Raw genomic sequence first — 18,830 nt, 5'->3', positions numbered from 1 at the left:
TTGCCGCAGTTTGAATTCTGTTCTCCATACAGCCAAGCCCACAGCTTAGATGGCAGTGGGTTCGTCCAGATTTCAGAAACAGTGTCACACAGTTTGCTTTAAGCACCAACCAAGATACATGCAACCACTGTGAGCATATGATCACTTTTAGTTCCAACAAAGATGGACTTCGAGGACCCTCAACAAGTAGTACAATGAGGGATCAATTTCACTGCATCATACTTTTTAATGTATGAAATGAGATTTGGTTCCTGCTCCAAAAGACAAATGTTGAGAAATTACAATGGTCATGCTGTAACGTTGCGCTCTGTTTATCCAACGTCCTCGGTGATTAAAAGAGATCAGAAGATGTTCATGGAGATTGCTTCCTAATATATTATTCTAAAAGTTATAAAAATTGGGTGGTGGCATGGATTTTATCTTCAGTCATGAAATGGTGATCTGTGAAGCATGGATTCGCTTCCTAATTTGTTATCTATATTTTCTAACAATTGGGTGATCTTTTCGCTTCCTAATTTGTTGTCTGTATTTTCTAACAATTGGGTGATCTGTGAAGCATGGATTTTATGTTCAGTCATGTATTGGTGAAGAAGAAAAATATAGTAGGTAGAAATTATCATGTTAATCATGCATTGATCTGAAACATGACAAAGCGAAATGATTAAAGGACAAAAGGAAGGGTGTTATCTGCATTAAAATAGGACTGCACAATGAAGAATGATTGAAGCAAAGGGTTCAAAAATCAAAATGCGAAAGACGAGCACGAATCCTACACGAGTTGGACGTCCCGGACATCCACCGAGTTGTGGTTTTATTTTTCATTAAGCCATCATGACCTGAAGCAAATAGGAGGCAGCAACATCACTGAGAACTTTCATCAGCTGCACGCAAGTCAGAGTTTCAGCAAGGAACCACCAAAAACAGGGCATGCAACCTACTCCCTCCGTTTCTACATCCAAGTCTTTTTAGAGATTTCAATACAAACTTCGTATGGATGTATATAGACATATTTTAGAGCTAAATTCACTCCGTATGTAGTCCCTTATTGGAATCTCTAAAATAACTTATATTTAGGAACGGAGGGAGTACATCTGGGAATGCAAAAATGGCATACACTAAGGATAATCTAGATTTTCGGTCAAGGGATCACAAGAGCATGCCAGATTTAAAAGAAACCAATTGATACAGAAACCAATCACATGACAATGGAGTGTCATGCCACAGTGGTGATGATCAGAGCAGTGATCATCTATTTCCTGATACCACATTGAAAAGCCAACAGAATAAATAACATAACAGATTGAACTAATTCTCAGCAGCTTCTCTTCATTGAAGAATCATCATTTCAAGAGATGAACGTTTCCAGGAACACAAAACTGTAAAGAGAAACTAAAGCTAAGTGTTTGTATTTTTCAAGGTTCAAACTGTCTTTTGCATAGAAGTACTGCAAGCTTCTTTACTACAGCATGGACAATCAACCCATTGTTTCAGAAACAATGCATTACAAAAAGTATCATGTAACTCGAGCCAAACAATAGACGACATAACAGAAGGTAATTTTACACCATCTCTTCAACCAAAAAAACTTACTGGCAGAAGTGATGGCACCACAATTTCATCTATTATTCATCAGTTGAGCTTGGCCCTCTACACCACCAATGCTGACTGTATTTCAAAAGAAGAGACTAGAGGCCAATGGCAAATGTGATAAATAAAGTATAAAAATAGGGCATATATTTGAACAAGTTTTATGTGCAGAAGAGAGTCGTCAAATAGTCGAATGACAGAAAGGATGTATTTCTCCAACTCCCCAGAACAAACCGGAGAAATAAGAAGCACAGATCACCCCAAATCCCACATGAGAATCAGGTAGCTTAAAATTGGAAGTAAGTAAAATTTTGCATTGTCTACCTAATTTGGTAATTTTGAGTGTCACAATATTATTTGACACCGCTAGGATATATCCAAGCTCCATTGCTCTCGGTAAATACAAGCTACATTGCTCTCAGTAAATACATTTTTTACGCTACATGAAAAAGTGACTACAAAATTCCCCTTTTGTTTTTGTTTGTAAATCCCTGTTTATATCCGTTGAATGCAGGCCCATTCCTTCACAATTACTTGTGATATAAGCACATGGTGTAATCTAGGTCTGGACGATGATATAGATATCTGAAACACCGGAAAGAAGAACAACAGGACACACCTAGATGTTTGACTTGTATGGTGGTTATTTCTTACTAGCACGCAAGAATTACTTGGTTGCAAATTGGCAAACAAAATATTACAAAAATAGCAGAAATGAGCACACTGTTTGGGAATTAGAAGCATCCAGCAGGATGTGTGATACAAGAACTTGAGTGCACAGTATGAATGTTCATATCTGGATAGGAAGTCAGTTAATGAGACTTATCGTCTGCAATGAACTATGGTTCGTACACTTGGAAACGTGTAGGAGACATATACAATTTGCAATGTTCATTCTATTCCTTCAGGCAATGAACTTTGCAACATCCAAAAGAGCATAAGATGAGTCGTCATTCAGCAGGCAAAGTAAATTTTGCAGCTTATATGTGAATATAATGTTCACATGACATCTACTCATGCAACTACACTTTATCATTCCTAGAGGATAAAAGACATGGTAGTACCGGGGTATAGAAACTGGTGTATGGAAAAATGCTGGCATAGGTTCCTTTAACGGACACCTCATCAAACTGCATAGACTTGAGATGAAGCATGTAGGCGCATTTACACGCATAAATGAAAACCACATCAGCACCTTCAGCGACGCCAATTGCCTCCATTGAAAACGTCTTACAGCTCACCACCACATCCGGCGTAAGAAACTTGTTCAGATCAATGGCCCGGCAAAGCGTCCAGACTAGAGTGCCGTCAGTGGTAGCCACCCTTGAGAAGAGATGGAGACTGAGACCGTCAACTGCTGCAAAGCCAAGGCCTCCATGCTCGGCCGGCATGAGGACAATCAGGCCCTCATAGTAGCAAAACATATCGTTTGGCACCTCACTTGTATCCAATGTGAGCTACCAGCTTATAGAATTCGAATTGGGGAGGAATTCGCCATGGAAGACGGATACAAGCTCACACGCACACGGTACTGGCCGAAGCCACCAGTTCCTTCCCAGATCCACGCGCAACACACACCAACGGTAATGCACTAGCTTACACCCTTAACGGGCCCAGTTCGGGCCTGCAAGCCACTGGGGAAGTTGCCGGTCGCGAGTGGGCCGAGTAGCCGGCCCACGAGTCGAATCCTTGGCCTCGCGCGCTCCCGCTTGCTCTGTTCCAGTACCATGATCGCTGACATTCCCCCCTTCTTCAGAACCGGCTTGTCCCCAAGCCGGGGCACGAGGAAACAACTGACGAAGTGAATCCTTATCCTCCCAGGTTGCCGAAGAAGCATCCCCTCCACTCCACTGAACTAGGACTTGTGCCAACGATCGGTTGTCGGCGCGGCGAAGGCGCTCCTGCAGTATCTTAACAGGGAACTGAAGATGAGCATCAACAGAAGGAAGCGACTTGAGTACCTCATGTTGTGGATGCACACAGCACTTCAACTGTGAAACATGGAATACAGGATGAATACGACTAGCTGCTGGCAACTGTAAGCGATAAGCCACTTCGCCAATCTTCTCCAGAATCAGAAACAGACCAAAATACTTGAAAGCAAGTTTATGATTTGCCCTGTGCACCACTGATGATTGTACATACGGCTGGAGTTGAAGGAATACTCGATCTCCCACAGCAAATGTTCTTTCAGTGCGTTTCTTGTCAGCCTGATGTTTCATCCTTTGCTGAACACGCAACAAATGCTGGCGCACTGACTGCTGAACCACTGCTCGAGCATCCAACCACTGCTGCAAATCAACAGGATCAATTGAGTCTGAAGCCGAAATCCCAAAATGCCGAGGACCATGACCATAAAGAACCTCAAATGGAGATTTGTGAAGTGCTGAATGCCAGTTGGTATTGTACCAAAACTCACAAAGTGAAAGCTACTTTGCCCACTTGTTCGGATGAGCACTGATGAAACACCTCAAAAAACACTCCACTTGCTGATTAACACGTTATGTCTGTCCATCTGTTTCAGGATGATATGATGTGCTCATATTAAGCACAGCTCCTGTCCTCTTCACTAGAGCTTGCCAGAATTTGCTGGTGAAAACTGGATCCCTGTCAGATACTATAAAGAGAGGCATGCCATGAAGCTTATAAATATTGTCCAAAAAAAGTTCAGCAATTTTCTGGGCTGTATATGGATGTTTGACAGGTATAAAATGACCATATTTTGTAAATTTGTCAATGACCACCATGATGCAATCATACTGATCAGAAGATGGCAATCCTGAGATAAAATCCATTGTCACTGTCTCCCAAGCTTTTGCAGGAACAGGCAGTGGTGATAGCAACCCAGGATAAGCCACTCTCTCAGGTTTGGCCTGTTGGCAAATGAGACAAGATTGCACAAATTGATGTATCTATTTCTTCATACCCACCCATTTAAACAGGGCCCTAATTCTTTTGTAGGTGACAGGAAATCCAGAATGACCACCCAAGGGAGTGTCATGGAAAGCTTGGCAAATTTTTGTGTGCAAACCACAGTCATTGCCTACCCAAATGCAACCCTTATACCTCAGCACACCTTGTAACAATTGAAAATTGTTTTTGGACTTAGGCTGCACTGACAACTGTTGCAATAATTCCTGTGCCTTTATGTCATCCTTATAACTTTCCACTGTTGGAAATATGCCCTAGAGGCAATAATAAATGGTTATTATTATATTTCTTTGTTCATGGTAATTGTCTATTGTTCATGCTATAATTGTATTGTCCGGAAATCGTAATACATGTGTGAATACATAGACCACAACGTGTCCCTAGTAAGCCTCTAGTTGACTAGCTCGTTGATCAACAGATAGTCATGGTTTCCTGACTATGGACATTGGATGTCGTTGATAACGGGATCACATCATTAGGAGAATGATGTGATGGACAAGACCCAATCCTAAGCATAGCATAAAAGATCGTGTAGTTTCGTTTGCTAGAGCTTTTCCAATGTCAAGCATCTTTTCCTTAGACCATGAGATCGTGCAACTCCCGGATACCGTAGGAGTGCTTTGGGTGTGCCAAACGTCACAACGTAACTGGGTGACTATAAAGGTGCACTACGGGTATCTCCGAAAGTGTCTGTTGGGTTGGCACGGATCGAGACTGGGATTTGTCACTCCGTGTGACGGAGAGGTATCTCTGGGCCCACTCGGTAATGCATCATCATAATGAGCTCTATGTGACTAAGGCGTTAGTCACGGGATCATGCATTGCGGTACGAGTAAAGAGACTTGCCGGTAACGAGATTGAACAAGGTATTGAGATACCGACGATCGAATCTCGGGCAAGTAACATACCGTTTGACAAAGGGAATTGCATACGGATTGATTGAATCCTCGACACCGTGGTTCATCCGATGAGATCATCGTGGAGCATGTGGGAGCCAACATGGGTATCCAGATCCCGCTGTTGGTTATTGATCGGAGAGGCGTCTCGGTCATGTCTGCATGTCTCCCGAACCCGTAGGGTCTACACACTTAAGGTCCGGTGACGCTAGGGTTGTAGAGATATATGTATGCGGAAACCCGAAAGTTGTTCGGAGTCCCGGATGAGATCCCGGACGTCACGAGAGGTTCCGGAATGGTCCGGAGGTAAAGATTTATATATGGGAAGTCTTATTTTGGTCGCCGGAAAAGTTTCGCGCTTTATCGGTATTGTACCGGGAGTGCCGAAAGGGGTCCGGGGGTCCACCAAGGGGGTCCACCAGCCCCGGGGGGCCACATGGGCTGTAAGGGGTGCGCCTTGGCCTATATGGGCCAAGGGCACCAGCCCCAAGAGGCCCATGCGCAAGAGATAAGAAAGAAGGGAGAGTCCTAAAGGGGGAAGGCACCTCCGAGGTGCCTTGGGGGGGAAGGACTCCCCCCTGGCCGCACCCTTCCTTGGAGGAAGGGGCAAGGCTGCACCCCCCCTCTCCCTTGGCCCTATATATAGTGGGGGGAAGGGAGGGCAGCAACATCTAAGCCTTGGGCGCCTCCCTCCTCCCCTGCTACACCTCTCTCTCTCTCTCTCTCTCTCTCTCTCTCTCTCTCGCAGAAGCTCGGCGAAGCCCTGCCGGAGACCCGCTACATCCACCACCACGCCGTCGTGCTGTTGGATCTCCATCAACCTCTCCTTCCCCCTTGCTGGATCAAGAAGGAGGAGACGTCGCTGCACCGTACGTGTGTTGAACGCGGAGGTGCCGTACGTTCGGCACTCGGTCATCGGTGATTTGGATCACGGCGAGTACGACTCCGTCATCCACATTCATTGGAACGCTTCCGCTCGCGATCTACAAGGGTATGTAGATGCACTCCTTTCCCCTCGTTGCTAGTAGACTCCATAGATGCATCTTGGTGAGCGTAGGAAAATTTTAAATTATGTTACGATTCCCAACAAGACCCGCTATATCCACCACCACGCCGTCGTGCTGCTGGATCTCCATCAACCTCTCCTTCCCCCTTGCTGGATCAAGAAGGAGACGTCGCTGCACCGTACGTGTGTTGAATGCGGAGGTGCCGTCCGTTCGGCACTCGGTCATCGGTGATTTGAATCACGGCGAGTACGACTCCGTCATCCACGTTCATTGGAACGCTTCCGCTCGCGATCTACAAGGGTATGTAGATGCACTCCTTTCCCCTCGTTGCTAGTATACTCCATAGATGCATCTTGGTGAGCGTAGGAAAATTTTAAAATTATGCTACGATTCCCAACAGTGGCATCATGAGCCAGGCCTATGCGTAGTTACTATGCACGAGTAGAACACAAAGAAGTTGTGGGCGTTGATGTTGCCAATTCTTCTTGCCGCTACTAGTCGTTTCTTGTTTCAGCGGCATTGTAGGATGGAGCGGCCCGGACCGACCTTACACGTACGCTTACGTGAGACAGGTTCCACCGACTGACATGCACTAGATGCATAAGGTGGCTAGCGGGTGTCTGTCTCTCCTACTTTAGTCAGAACGGATTCGATGAAAAGGGTCCTTATGAAGGGTAAATAGAAATTGGCAAATCACGTTGTGGTCATACGTAGGTAAGAAACGTTCTTGCTAGAAACCTACAAACCACGTAAAAACTTGCAACAACAATTAGAGGACGTCTAACTTGTTTTTGCAGCATGTGTTATGTGATGTGATATGGCCATAAGATGTGATGAATGATATATGTGATGTATGAGATTGATCATATTCTTGTAATAGGAATCACGACTTGCATGTCGATGAGTATGACAACCGGCAGGAGCCATAGGAGTTGTCTTTATTATTTTGTATGACCTGCGTGTCATTAATAACGCCATGTAAATTACTTTACTTTGTTGCTAAACGCGTTAGCCATAGAAGTAGAAGTAATCGTTGGCGTGACGACTTCATGAAGACACAATGATGGAGATCATGATGATGGAGATCATGGTGTCATGCCGGTGACGAAGATGATCATGGTGCCCCGAAGATGGAGATCAAAGGAGCATAATGATATTGGCCATATCATGTTACTATTTGATTGCATGTGATGTTTATCATGTTTTTGCATCTTATTTGCTTAGAACGACGGTAGTAAGTAAGATGATCCCTTATGATAATTTCAAGAAAAGTGTTCACCCTAACTGTGCACCGTTGCGAAGGTTCGTTGTTTCGAAGCACCACGTGATGATCGGGTGTGATAGATTCTAACGTTCGCATACAACGGGTGTTGACGAGCCTAGCATGTACAGACATGGCCTCGGAACACACGCAATACACTTAGGTTGACTTGACGAGCCTAGCATGTACAGACATGGCCTCGGAACACGGAGGACCGAAAGGTCGAGCATGAGTCGTATAGAAGATACGATCAACATGGAGATGTTCACCGATCTTGACTAGTCCGTCTCACGTGATGATCGGACACGGCGTAGTTAACTCGGATCATGTTTCACTTAGATGACTAGAGGGATGTCTATCTGAGTGGGAGTTCATTGAGTAATTTGATTAGATGAACTTAATTATCATGAACTTAGTCTAAAATCTTTACACTATGTCTTGTAGATCAAATGGCCAACGTTGTCCTCAATTTCAACGCGTTCCTAGAGAAAACCAAGCTGAAAGATGATGGCAGCAACTATACGGACTGGGTCCGGAACCTGAGGATCATCCTCATAGTAGCCAAGAAAGATTATGTCTTAGAAGCACCGCTAGGTGAAGCACCAATCCCTGAGAACCAAGACCTTATGAACGCTTGGCAATCACATGCTGATGATTACTCCCTCGTTCAGTGCGGCATGCTTTACAGCTTAGAACCGGGTCTCCAAAAGCGTTTTGAAAAACATGGAGCATATGAGATGTTCGAGGAGCTAAAATTGGTTTTCCAAGCTCATGCCCGGGTCGAGAGATATGAAGTCTCCGACAAGTTCTTCAGCTGTAAAATGGAGGAGAATAGTTCTGTTAGTGAGCACATACTCAGAATGTCTGGGTTACACAACCGCTTTACTCAGCTGGGAGTTAATCTTCCGGATGACGCGGTCATTGACAGAATCCTTCAGTCGCTTCCACCAAGCTTCAAGAGCTTTGTGATGAACTACAATATGCAGGGGATGGAAAAGACCATTCCCGAGGTATATTCAATGCTGAAATCAGCGGAGGTGGAGATCAGAAAAGAACATCAAGTGTTGATGGTGAATAAAACCACTAAGTTCAAGAAGGGCAAGGGTAAGAAGAACTTCAAGAAGGACGGCAAGGGAGTTGCCGCGCCCGGTAAGCCAGTTGCCGGGAAGAAGTCGAAGAATGGACCCAAGCCTGAAACTGAGTGCTTTTATTGCAAGGGAAGTGGTCACTGGAAGCGGAACTGCCCCAAGTACTTAGCGGACAAGAAGGCCGTCAACACCAAAGGTATATGTGATATACATGTAATTGATGTGTACCTTACCAGTACTCGTAGTAGCTCCTGGGTATTTGATACCGGTGCGGTTGCTCATATTTGTAACTCAAAACAGGAACTACGGAATAAACGGAGACTGGCGAAGGACGAGGTGACGATGCGCGTCGGGAATGGTTCCAAGGTCGATGTGATCGCCGTCGGCACGCTACCTCTGCATCTACCCACGGGATTAGTTTTAAACCTCAATAATTGTTATTTAGTGCCAACTTTGAGCATGAACATTGTATCTGGATCTCGTTTAATTCGAGATGGCTACTCATTTAAATCCGAGAATAATGGTTGTTCTATTTATTTGAGAGATATGTTTTATGGTCATGCCCCGCTGGTCAATGGTTTATTTTTGATGAATCTCGAACGTGATGATACACATATTCATAGTGTTAATACCAAAAGATGTAAAGTTGATAACGATAGTCCCACATACTTGTGGCACTGCCGCCTTGGTCACATTGGTGTCAAGCGCATGAAGAAGCTCCATGCAGATGGACTTTTCGAATCTCTTGATTACGAATCATTTGACACGTGCGAACCATGCCTCATGGGTAAGATGACCAAGACTCCGTTCTCCGGAACAATGGAGCGAGCAACCAACTTATTGGAAATCATACATACCGATGTGTGCGGTCCAATGAGTGTTGAGGCTCGCGGAGGATATCGTTACTCTTACTGATGACTTAAGTAGATATGGGTATGTCTACCTAATGAAACACAAGTCTGAAACCTTTGAAAAGTTCAAGGAATTTCAGAGTGAGGTTGAGAATCAACATGACAGGAAAATAAAATTCTTACGATCAGATCGTGGTGGAGAATATTTAAGTCACGAGTTTGGTACACACTTAAGGAAATGTGGAATAGTTTCACAACTCACGCCGCCTGGAACACCTCAGAGAAACGGTGTGTCCGAACGTCGTAATCACACTCTATTGGATATGGTGCGATCTATGATGTCTCTTACCGATTTATCGCTCTCATTTTGGGGCTATGCTTTAGAGACTGCCGCATTCACTTTAAATAGGGCTCTGTCGAAATCCGTTGAGACGACACCGTATGAATTATGGTTTGGGAAGAAACCTAAGCTGTCGTTTCTAAAAGTTTGGGGATGCGATGCTTATGTCAAGAAACTTCAACCTGAAAAGCTCGAACCCAAGTCGGAGAAATGCGTCTTCATAGGATACCCTAAGGAAACTATTTGGTATACCTTCTACCTCAGATCCGAAGGCAAGATCTTCGTTGCCAAGAACGGGTCCTTTCTGGAGAAAGAGTTTCTCTCGAAGGAAGTGAGTGGGAGGAAAGTGGAACTTGATGAGGTGATAGTCACCCCTTCCGAACCGGAAAGTAGCACAGCGCGGGAAGATGTTCCTGTGGTGCCTACACCGACTGGGGAGGAAGATAATGATGATGATCATGAAGCTTCAGATCAAGTTATTGCTGAACTTCGTAGGTCCACAAGGACACGTTCCGCACCAGAGTGGTACGGCAACCCTGTCCTGGAAATCATATTGTTAGACAACGGTGAACCTTCGAACTATGAAGAAGCAATGGCGGGCCCGGATTCCGACAAATGGCTAGAAGCCATGAAATCCGAGATAGGATCCATGTATGAAAACAAAGTATGGACTTTGACTGACTTGCCCGATGATCGGCGAGCCATAGAAAACAAATGGATCTTTAAGAAGAAGACAGACGCGGATGGTAATGTGACCATCTATAAGGCTCGACTTGTCGCTAAGGGTTATCGACAAGTTCAAGGGGTTGACTACGATGAGACTTTCTCACCCGTAGCGAAGCTGAAGTCCGTCCGAATCATGTTAGCAATTGCCGCATACTATGATTATGAGATATGGCAGATGGACGTCAAAATGGCATTCCTTAATGGCTTCCTTAAGGAAGAGTTGTATATGTTGCAGCCGGAAGGTTTTGTCGATCCTAAGAATGCTAACAAAGTATGCAAGCTCCAGCGCTCAATCTATGGGCTGGTGCAAGCATCTCGGAGTTGGAACATTCGCTTTGATGAGATGATCAAAGCGTTTGGGTTTACACAAACTTATGGAGAAGCCTGTGTTTACAAGAAAGTGAGTGGGAGCTCTCTAGCATTTCTCATATTATATGTGGATGACATACTATTGATGGGAAATGATATAGAATTCTTGGAAAGTATAAAGGCCTATTTGAATAAGTGTTTTTCAATGAAGGACCTTGGAGAAGCTGCTTATATATTAGGCATCAAGATCTATAGAGATAGATCAAGACGCCTCATTGGTCTTTCACAGAGTACATACCTTGACAAGATATTGAAGAAGTTCAGTATGGATCAGTCCAAGAAGGGGTTCTTGCCTGTATTGCAAGGTGTGCAATTGAGCACGGCTCAATGCCCGACCACGGCAGAAGATATAGAAGAGATGAGTGTCATCCCCTATGCCTCGGCCATAGGGTCTATTATGTATGCCATGCTGTGTACCAGACCTGATGTAAACCTTGCCGTAAGTTTGGTAGGAAGGTACCAAAGTAATCCCGGCAAGGAACACTGGACAGCGGTCAAGAATATCCTGAAGTACCTGAAAAGGACTAAGGATATGTTTCTCGTTTATGGAGGTGACGAAGAGCTCGTCGTAAAGGGTTACGTCGACGCTAGCTTCGACAAAGATCTGGATGACTCGAAGTCACAGACCGGATACGTGTATATATTGAATGGAGGAGCAGTAAGCTGGTGCAGTTGCAAGCAAAGCGTCGTGGCAGGATCTACATGTGAAGCGGAATACATGGCAGCCTCGGAGGCAGCACAGGAAGCAGTCTGGATGAAGGAGTTCATTACCGACCTAGGGGTGATTCCCAATGCGTCGGGCCCGATGACTCTCTTCTGTGACAACACTGGAGCTATTGCCCTTGCGAAGGAGCCTAGGTTTCACAGGAAGACCAGGCATATCAAGCGTCGCTTCAACTCCATTCGTGAAAGTGTTCAAAATGGAGACATAGATATTTGTAAAGTACACACGGACCTGAATGTAGCAGATCCGTTGACTAAACCTCTCCCTAGGGCAAAACATGATCAACACCAGGACGCAATGGGTGTTCGATTCATCACAATGTAACTAGATTATTGACTCTAGTGCAAGTGGGAGACTGTTGGAAATATGCCCTAGAGGCAATAATAAATGGTTATTATTATATTTCTTTGTTCATGGTAATTGTCTATTATTCATGCTATAATTGTATTATCCGGAAATCGTAATACATGTGTGAATACATAGACCACAACCTGTCCCTAGTAAGCCTCTAGTTGACTAGCTCGTTGATCAACAGATAGTCATGGTTTCCTGACTATGGACATTGGATGTCATTGATAACGGGATCACATCATTAGGAGAATGATGTGATGGACAAGACCCAACCTAAGCATAGCATAAAAGATCGTGTAGTTTCGTTTGCTAGAGCTTTTCCAATGTCAAGTATCTTTTCCTTAGACCATGAGATCATGCAACTCCCGGATACCGTAGGAGTGCTTTGGGTGTGCCAAACGTCACAACGTAACTGGGTGACTATAAAGGTGCATTACGGGTATCTCCGAAAGTGTCTGTTGGGTTGGCACGGATCGAGACTGGGATTTGTCACTCCGTGTGACAGAGAGGTATCTCTGGGCCCACTCGGTAATGCATCATCATAATGAGCTCAATGTGACTAAGGCGTTAGCCACGGGATCATGCATTGCGGTACGAGTAAAGAGACTTGCCGGTAACGAGATTGAACAAGGTATTGAGATACCGACGATCGAATCTCGGGCAAGTAACATACCGTTTGACAAAGGGAATTGCATACGGATTGATTGAATCCTCGACACCGTGGTTCATCCGATGAGATCATCGTGGAGCATGTGGGAGCCAACATGGGTATCCAGATCCCGCTGTTGGTTATTGATCGGAGAGGCGTCTCGGTCATGTCTGCATGTCTCCCGAACCCGTAGGGTCTACACACTTAAGGTCCGGTGACGCTAGGGTTGTAGAGATATATGTATGCGGAAACCCGAAAGTTGTTCGGAGTCCCGGATGAGATCCCGGACGTCACGAGAGGTTCCGGAATGGTCCGGAGGTAAAGATTTATATATGGGAAGTCAAGTTTCGGCCACCGGGAAAGTTTCGGGGGTTACCGGTATTGTACCGGGACCACCGGAAGGGTCCCGGGGGTCCACCGGGTGGGGCCACCTATCCCGGAGGGCCCCGTGGGCTGAAGTGGGAAGGGAACCAGCCCCTAGTGGGCTGGGCGCCCCCCCATGGGCCTCCCCCCATGCGCCTAGGGTTGCAAACCCTAGGGTGGGGGGCTTCCCACTTGCCTTGGGGGGCAAGGCACCCCCCTTGGCCGCCGCCCCCCACCCTAGATGGGTTTTGGCCGGCGCCCCCCCCCCCAGGGGGCCTATATAAAGGGGGGGGAGAGGGCAGTAACATTACAGCCTTGGGCGCCTCCCTCCTCCCCTGCTACACCTCTCCCTCTCGCAGAAGCTCGGCGAAGCCCTGCCGAGACCCGCTATATCCACCACCACGCCGTCGTGCTGCTGGATCTCCATCAACCTCTCCTTCCCCCTTGCTGGATCAAGAAGGAGGAGACGTCGCTGCACCGTACGTGTGTTGAACGCGGAGGTGCCGTCCGTTCGGCACTCGGTCATCGGTGATTTGAATCACGGCGAGTACGACTCCGTCATCCACGTTCATTGGAACGCTTTCGCTCGCGATCTACAAGGGTATGTAGATGCACTCCTTTCCCCTCGTTGCTAGTATACTCCATAGATGCATCTTGGTGAGCGTAGGAAAATTTTAAAATTATGCTACGATTCCCAACATCCACCACTTCTTCCAACCAACTAGGCTGAACCCCAGAGATTGCTAACACTTGAGAATGTGACTGTGGTCTCCTAGAAAGGGCATCAGCTGCAGAATTATCAATACCCTTCTTGTAAACAATCTTATAATTCAATCCCATCATTTTTGTGAGAGCTTTTTGTTGCCAGGGTGTATGCAGTCTCTGATCAGGAAGATTCACCAAACTTTTTTGATCTATCCTGATAATGAACTCTTGGAACTGTAAGTATGGTCTCCACTGCTCAATAGCTAACAATATAGCTAGATACTCCTTCTCATAAACAGATAACCCTCTGTTCCTAGGACCTAGAGCTCTGCTGACAAAAGCAATGGGGTGGTCCTGCTGCATCAGAACAGCACCAATCCCAACATCACAAGCATCAGTTTCAACCACAAATTGCTTAGAAAAATCAGGTAATGCCAAGACAGGAGCATGAATAAGAGCTTGCTTCAGAGTTTGGAAAGATATCTCTGTAGCTGGTGTCCACACAAAGATAGCCCCCTTTTTCAACAGATCAGTTAATGGTCTACTGATCATCCCATAGTTCCTGGTAAACTTCCTGTAGTACCCAGTTAAGCCCAGAAATCCTCTGACTTGCTTCACATCAGTAGGCACTGGCCAACTCTTAACAGTTGCAATTTTGCTAGCATCTGTTGAAACTCCTTCATTGCTAATAACATGGCCCAGATAAGCAATTTCTTGTTTAGCAAAGTCACACTTGCTCAACTTCACTCTCCATTGTTTTTCCAACAGAATACTCAGCACCTTCTCCAAATGTATAAAGTGTTCTTTCAAGGTTTTACTGAAGATGAGGATATCATCAAAGAAACACAGTGCACAAGGATCTTCTCCTCTCAGAACTGGAGTTAGATCTGTGTTCATTGCCCCTTGGAAGGTATTGGGTGCACCTGTCAGGCCCATAGCCACCACAGTGAACTCATAGTGGCCAGTATGGGTTTGGAAAGCAGTCTTGAATTCTTCTCCAGGTGCTAGTCTGATCTGATGGTAGCCAGCTCTTAGGTCTAGTTTTGAAAACCAACGAGCTCCAGCAAGTTGATCTAGTAATTCATTTATAACAGGAATTGGGTATTTGCTCTTAATTGTGAGAGCATTAACATGTCTAAAATCAATGACCAACCTCCAATCTCCTTCTTCCTTTTTCTTAACCATTAGAGCAGGGGATGAGAAGGGACTGTTGCTCACCTGAATTATTCCCCTTTGCAGCATTTCCTGCACCTGCTTTTCCATTTCAACTTTCAGATGAGGAGGAATCCTGTAGAGTCTGATGGACACTGGTTGAGCACCAGGGATTAACGGTATACTGTGATCATACTGTCTTCTGGGAGGTAGACCTGTAGGAGGAGAGAAGACCACGACATACTTGTCCAACAGAGCCTGAATTTCAGGTAATTGTTCCTTTTGTTCAGAGATAACATTCTGAAAAATGGCCATAACTGTAAAAGCACATTCCTCAGGCAGATCTCCTTGCAAAGTGGCAGTAACACCCTTGTACTGGAATGAAAGTCACTTCTGTTCCCAATCAATGTACATGGGACTATGTTTGGCCAACCAATCCAGACCCAAAATGCCATCATAACCCCCTAAGGACAATAGTCTGAAATCATGGGAAAATTCCTGACCTTGAAAACTCCACTGACATTGTTTCACTTGTTGTGAGCAAGTCAATTTTCCTCCACCTGCTACCTTCACTGTAACTGCTTTAATGTCAGTAATATCTGGAAGCATGGAATGCAAGGAGCTGTCCAAAAACGAGTGAGTGCTGCCAGAATCTACCAAGAACCTCAGTTCTGCATTTTTTTATATTGACTAGCAAGGACAAGGATAGTGTAGACACACTGTTGCTTGTAGCAGCTGCTGACAACAGCATCAGATTGTCAGAGTCACTGTCTGAATCATCCTGGGAATGAGTGGAGCTTTGCAACTGATCAATAAGCTCTTGAACCACATGTAGCTGGACTGTAGATTTGCATTGGTGGTCCTTGGACCATTTCTCACCGCAAATGAAACACAATACCTTGGCCCTCCTAAAATTCCTCAGAGAAGTCCATTTATCTTCAACTGGCAGGGATATGTGGCCTTCAGTTGGTTTCTTATCTTCCACCGTCTTTGCCTTGTAAGGATAAGTCCCTGAAGGGTTAGTGCTTCTTTTTGTTGTGGAAGTATACTGCATTTCTCCCAGTTCCTCATGGAGCAGAGCCAACTCATAAGCCGTGTCCAGATCGCGTGGTTTTTGCATGGCAATGGCCATCCGAACACCTGGTTTCAGACCATCAATAAAACGGGTGGTGTAGTGCAGAGGATCGGGGCTGGACTCATATGCAATGAGTTGGTCATACAATTCTGCAAATTGTTCCACATACTCCTCCACTGACCCAGTCTGGTTAATTCTGAACATCTTCCTCAAGAGGTTCTGGTGTTGGTTCCGGCCAAACCTCGTCTGCAATAGGTTGCAAAATTCAGTCCAATGCAGTTCTACAGTTCGCCTCTGCACTGACTCCAACCATCGAGCAGCTGCACCTTCAAACTGGGCAGTGGCATAAGATATCCACCGGCTGTGGTGAGTGCCCCATAACTTGAAGTAATCCTCACATCTAGCTTGCCATAACCGTGGATTAGACCCGTCAAACCGCGGCAATTCCACTCGGGGACCTGAGTTGTGCTGCTCACCTTGATCCAGGGCAACGAGTTCGCGGGGCGACTGAAATTCCCAGGGAGACGACAGATCACGCGCTCCGCGAGCAGGTGGTGGAACGTAGATGTTCTGGGTACGCACTTCTCTGCCAGCAGACGAGCTCCCAGGCCTGGCCTCGTAGTCGACCTTGTCGACTCGCTCCAGATCGGAGCGGATCTGCTCGATGTCGAGATGGAGCTCGGAACGGACGCCATCGACGCGGGCCGTGATGAGCCCGTCCAGGGTCTTGGTCGATTCCTTGAGCAGCTTGGTCATGGACTTGAGGAGGTCGTCGCTGTGTACCTTGAGGCGCTGCTCGAGATCGTCGGTGACGGCCGCCTTGACGAACTCGTGGATGTTGCGGCCTTCCGCCGACAGCTTCTCCATGGCCTCTCGCCGGCGAAATTCGCTGAATCTGGTGTGGTGGGAGTGGCGGGGAAGCTCCGGGATGGAACGGCTCTGATGCCAAATGTGAGCTACCAGCTTATAGAATTCGAATTGGGGAGGAATTCGCCATGGAAGACGGATACAAGTTCACACGCACACGGTACTGGCCGAAGCCACCAGTTCCTTCCCAGATCCACACGCAACACACACCAACGGTAATGTACTAGCTTACACCCTTAACGGGCCCAGTTCGGGCCTGCAAGCCACTGGGGAAGTTGTCGGTCGCGAGTGGGCCGAGTAGCCGGCCCAAGAGTCGAATCCTTGGCCTCGCGCGCTCCTGCTTGCTCTGTTCCAGTACCATGATCGCTGACATCCAAGCTATATTTGTCCACATCAAATTCAAGGATGCAACCGGCGGTCATTGGCCAGTAGAGCGTGTTTCCGACCAGAGCCGTCGGTCGGGCCTCAACTTCCTCTAGCGTGGCGACGGAGATGACGTCTCCCCAGACGCCGGTCTCAGACGAGTAGACGCAGGCGGAGGTCAGGTCAGCATGGCCGCCGTGGGTGAGCGCTACGGCCACGAGGAACGGGCAGGAGCGGCAGTCGAGGCGGTCCTCGTTGCCGGCCGCGCGGAGGACCGCGGCGTTGAAGCCGGGTCTGCAATCGTAGCAATCGAGCGCCGGCGGCGGCCGAGGCAAACAGCGCTGCTCGCCGGACATGAGGTGCCAGACCAGGAGATTACCGGAGCTCCTGTGTTGGAGGAGGGCGAGGCCGTGGCGGCACTCCAACGCCCACCAAGAGTCGTGGGATGGGACATCGTGGAGGAGGGGACGAACACTAGTAGAAAATAGGGCTTTGGTTCGGCCAGAAAAGAGCATTAATCCCGGTTGCATTACGAACCGGGACTAATGTGATCATTAGTCCCGGTTTGAGCGGGTAGGGCACCGTACAGGCATTAGTCCCGGTTCAAATGGCACCTTTAGTCCCGGTTGGTGCCACAAACCGGGACTAAAGGGTGCGATGCCCATTAGTACCGGTTCGTGGCACCAACCGGTACTAAAGGTTAGACCTTTAGTCCCGGTTCGAGCCACCAACCGGTACTAATGGGGTTTGAGGCATTAGTACCGGTTCATGGCACGAACCGGTACTAAAGGTCCCATTTTCAAACTCTACCCCCCCCCGGTGGATCGCCTTTTCAGTTTTGTAAAAAGCAAAAAAAATGATAAAAACTTCAAAATTTAAAATCCTTCCAGATATAGTTATGTTACTACATGTACTAGTTAGGAAAATTTAAAAACTTAAATTTGGACATGTTTTGCAAAAAGTGTAGGGAAAATGTAAAACGGCTATAACTTTTGCATACGATGTCAGAAAAAAAAGTATAATATATCAAAATGTTCAGCACGAAAATCCGCATCTAATTTAGACGGCCTACGGCCTGTTTGCAAATTTTTAGAATCCTCGAATTCTAAAAGGAAAAAAAGTTATGCTCAAATTTCTGTTTTTTTTTAATTTTTGTTAAATCTGGTCAAACTATGGTCAAACTACTTATTCAAGAAGTATTAGTGTTACTAAATAATTATTCAAGAATATTAGTGTTACTAAATAATTATTTCAGTTTTTTTGAATTTTGGTCAAATCTGGTCAAACTGTGGTCAAACAATGGTCAAACTAATTATTCAAGAAATATTAGTGTTACTAAATAATTATTTCAGTTTTTTTGAATTTTGCTCAAATCTGGTCAAACTGTGGTCAAACTATGGTCAAACTACTTATTCAAGAAATATTAGTGTTACTAAATAATTATTGATTTTTAAACAATAGTTTCAAACTCAAACAGTGAAATGCGTGACTTCATGCTCAAGCTAAATTCCTGGGGGTTAATAGG

The 18,830-nt window shown here is 46.0% G+C and overlaps 1 protein-coding gene and 1 long non-coding RNA gene across 3 annotated transcripts; one reads left to right on the top strand and one right to left on the bottom strand.

Annotated features, from left to right (window-relative positions):
- Window positions 1-3,335: 3,335 nt before the first annotated feature.
- Window positions 3,336-4,751, top strand: LOC109750289 (uncharacterized). Of its 2 annotated transcripts, XR_002229860.4 has the most exons (4): window positions 3,336-4,009; window positions 4,112-4,291; window positions 4,400-4,453; window positions 4,549-4,751. It is a non-coding gene; the product is annotated as an uncharacterized lncRNA (long non-coding RNA). The 2 variants fall into 2 exon arrangements; XR_005755566.3 differs by having other exon boundaries at window positions 4,112-4,453.
- A 9,113-nt stretch (window positions 4,752-13,864) lies between these two features.
- LOC141022596 (uncharacterized) lies at window positions 13,865-16,942 on the bottom strand. The gene is made up of 4 exons (XM_073498859.1): window positions 15,721-16,942; window positions 15,568-15,671; window positions 14,044-15,375; window positions 13,865-13,915 (listed from the first exon to the last, which is right to left on the bottom strand). The coding sequence occupies exons 1-4, from the start codon at window positions 16,940-16,942 to the stop codon at window positions 13,865-13,867; spliced, it is 2,709 nt and encodes a 902-aa protein (XP_073354960.1).
- Window positions 16,943-18,830: the final 1,888 nt, after the last annotated feature.

This window comes from Aegilops tauschii, chromosome 5 (genome assembly GCF_002575655.3).
Source record: "Aegilops tauschii subsp. strangulata cultivar AL8/78 chromosome 5, Aet v6.0, whole genome shotgun sequence".
In the NCBI taxonomy this organism is placed as follows: domain Eukaryota; kingdom Viridiplantae; phylum Streptophyta; class Magnoliopsida; order Poales; family Poaceae; genus Aegilops; species Aegilops tauschii.
Note: the sequence above shows the minus strand (reverse complement) of the source record. Positions and strands in the feature narration are given on the sequence as shown.

Bases quoted from the DNA above. Each gene is read 5' to 3' on its own strand.
- LOC141022596 (XM_073498859.1), bottom strand. From the start codon at position 16,942: ATGGAGAAGCTGTCGGCGGAAGGCCGCAACATCCACGAGTTCGTCAAG. The intron at 15,672-15,720 runs GTGTGTCTACAC...AAAAAAATGCAG, and splicing joins AGCAGCTGCTACAAGCAACA to AACTGAGGTTCTTGGTAGAT. The intron at 13,916-14,043 runs GTGAATCTTCCT...TGCCCTTTCTAG, and splicing joins GGATAGATCAAAAAAGTTTG to GAGACCACAGTCACATTCTC.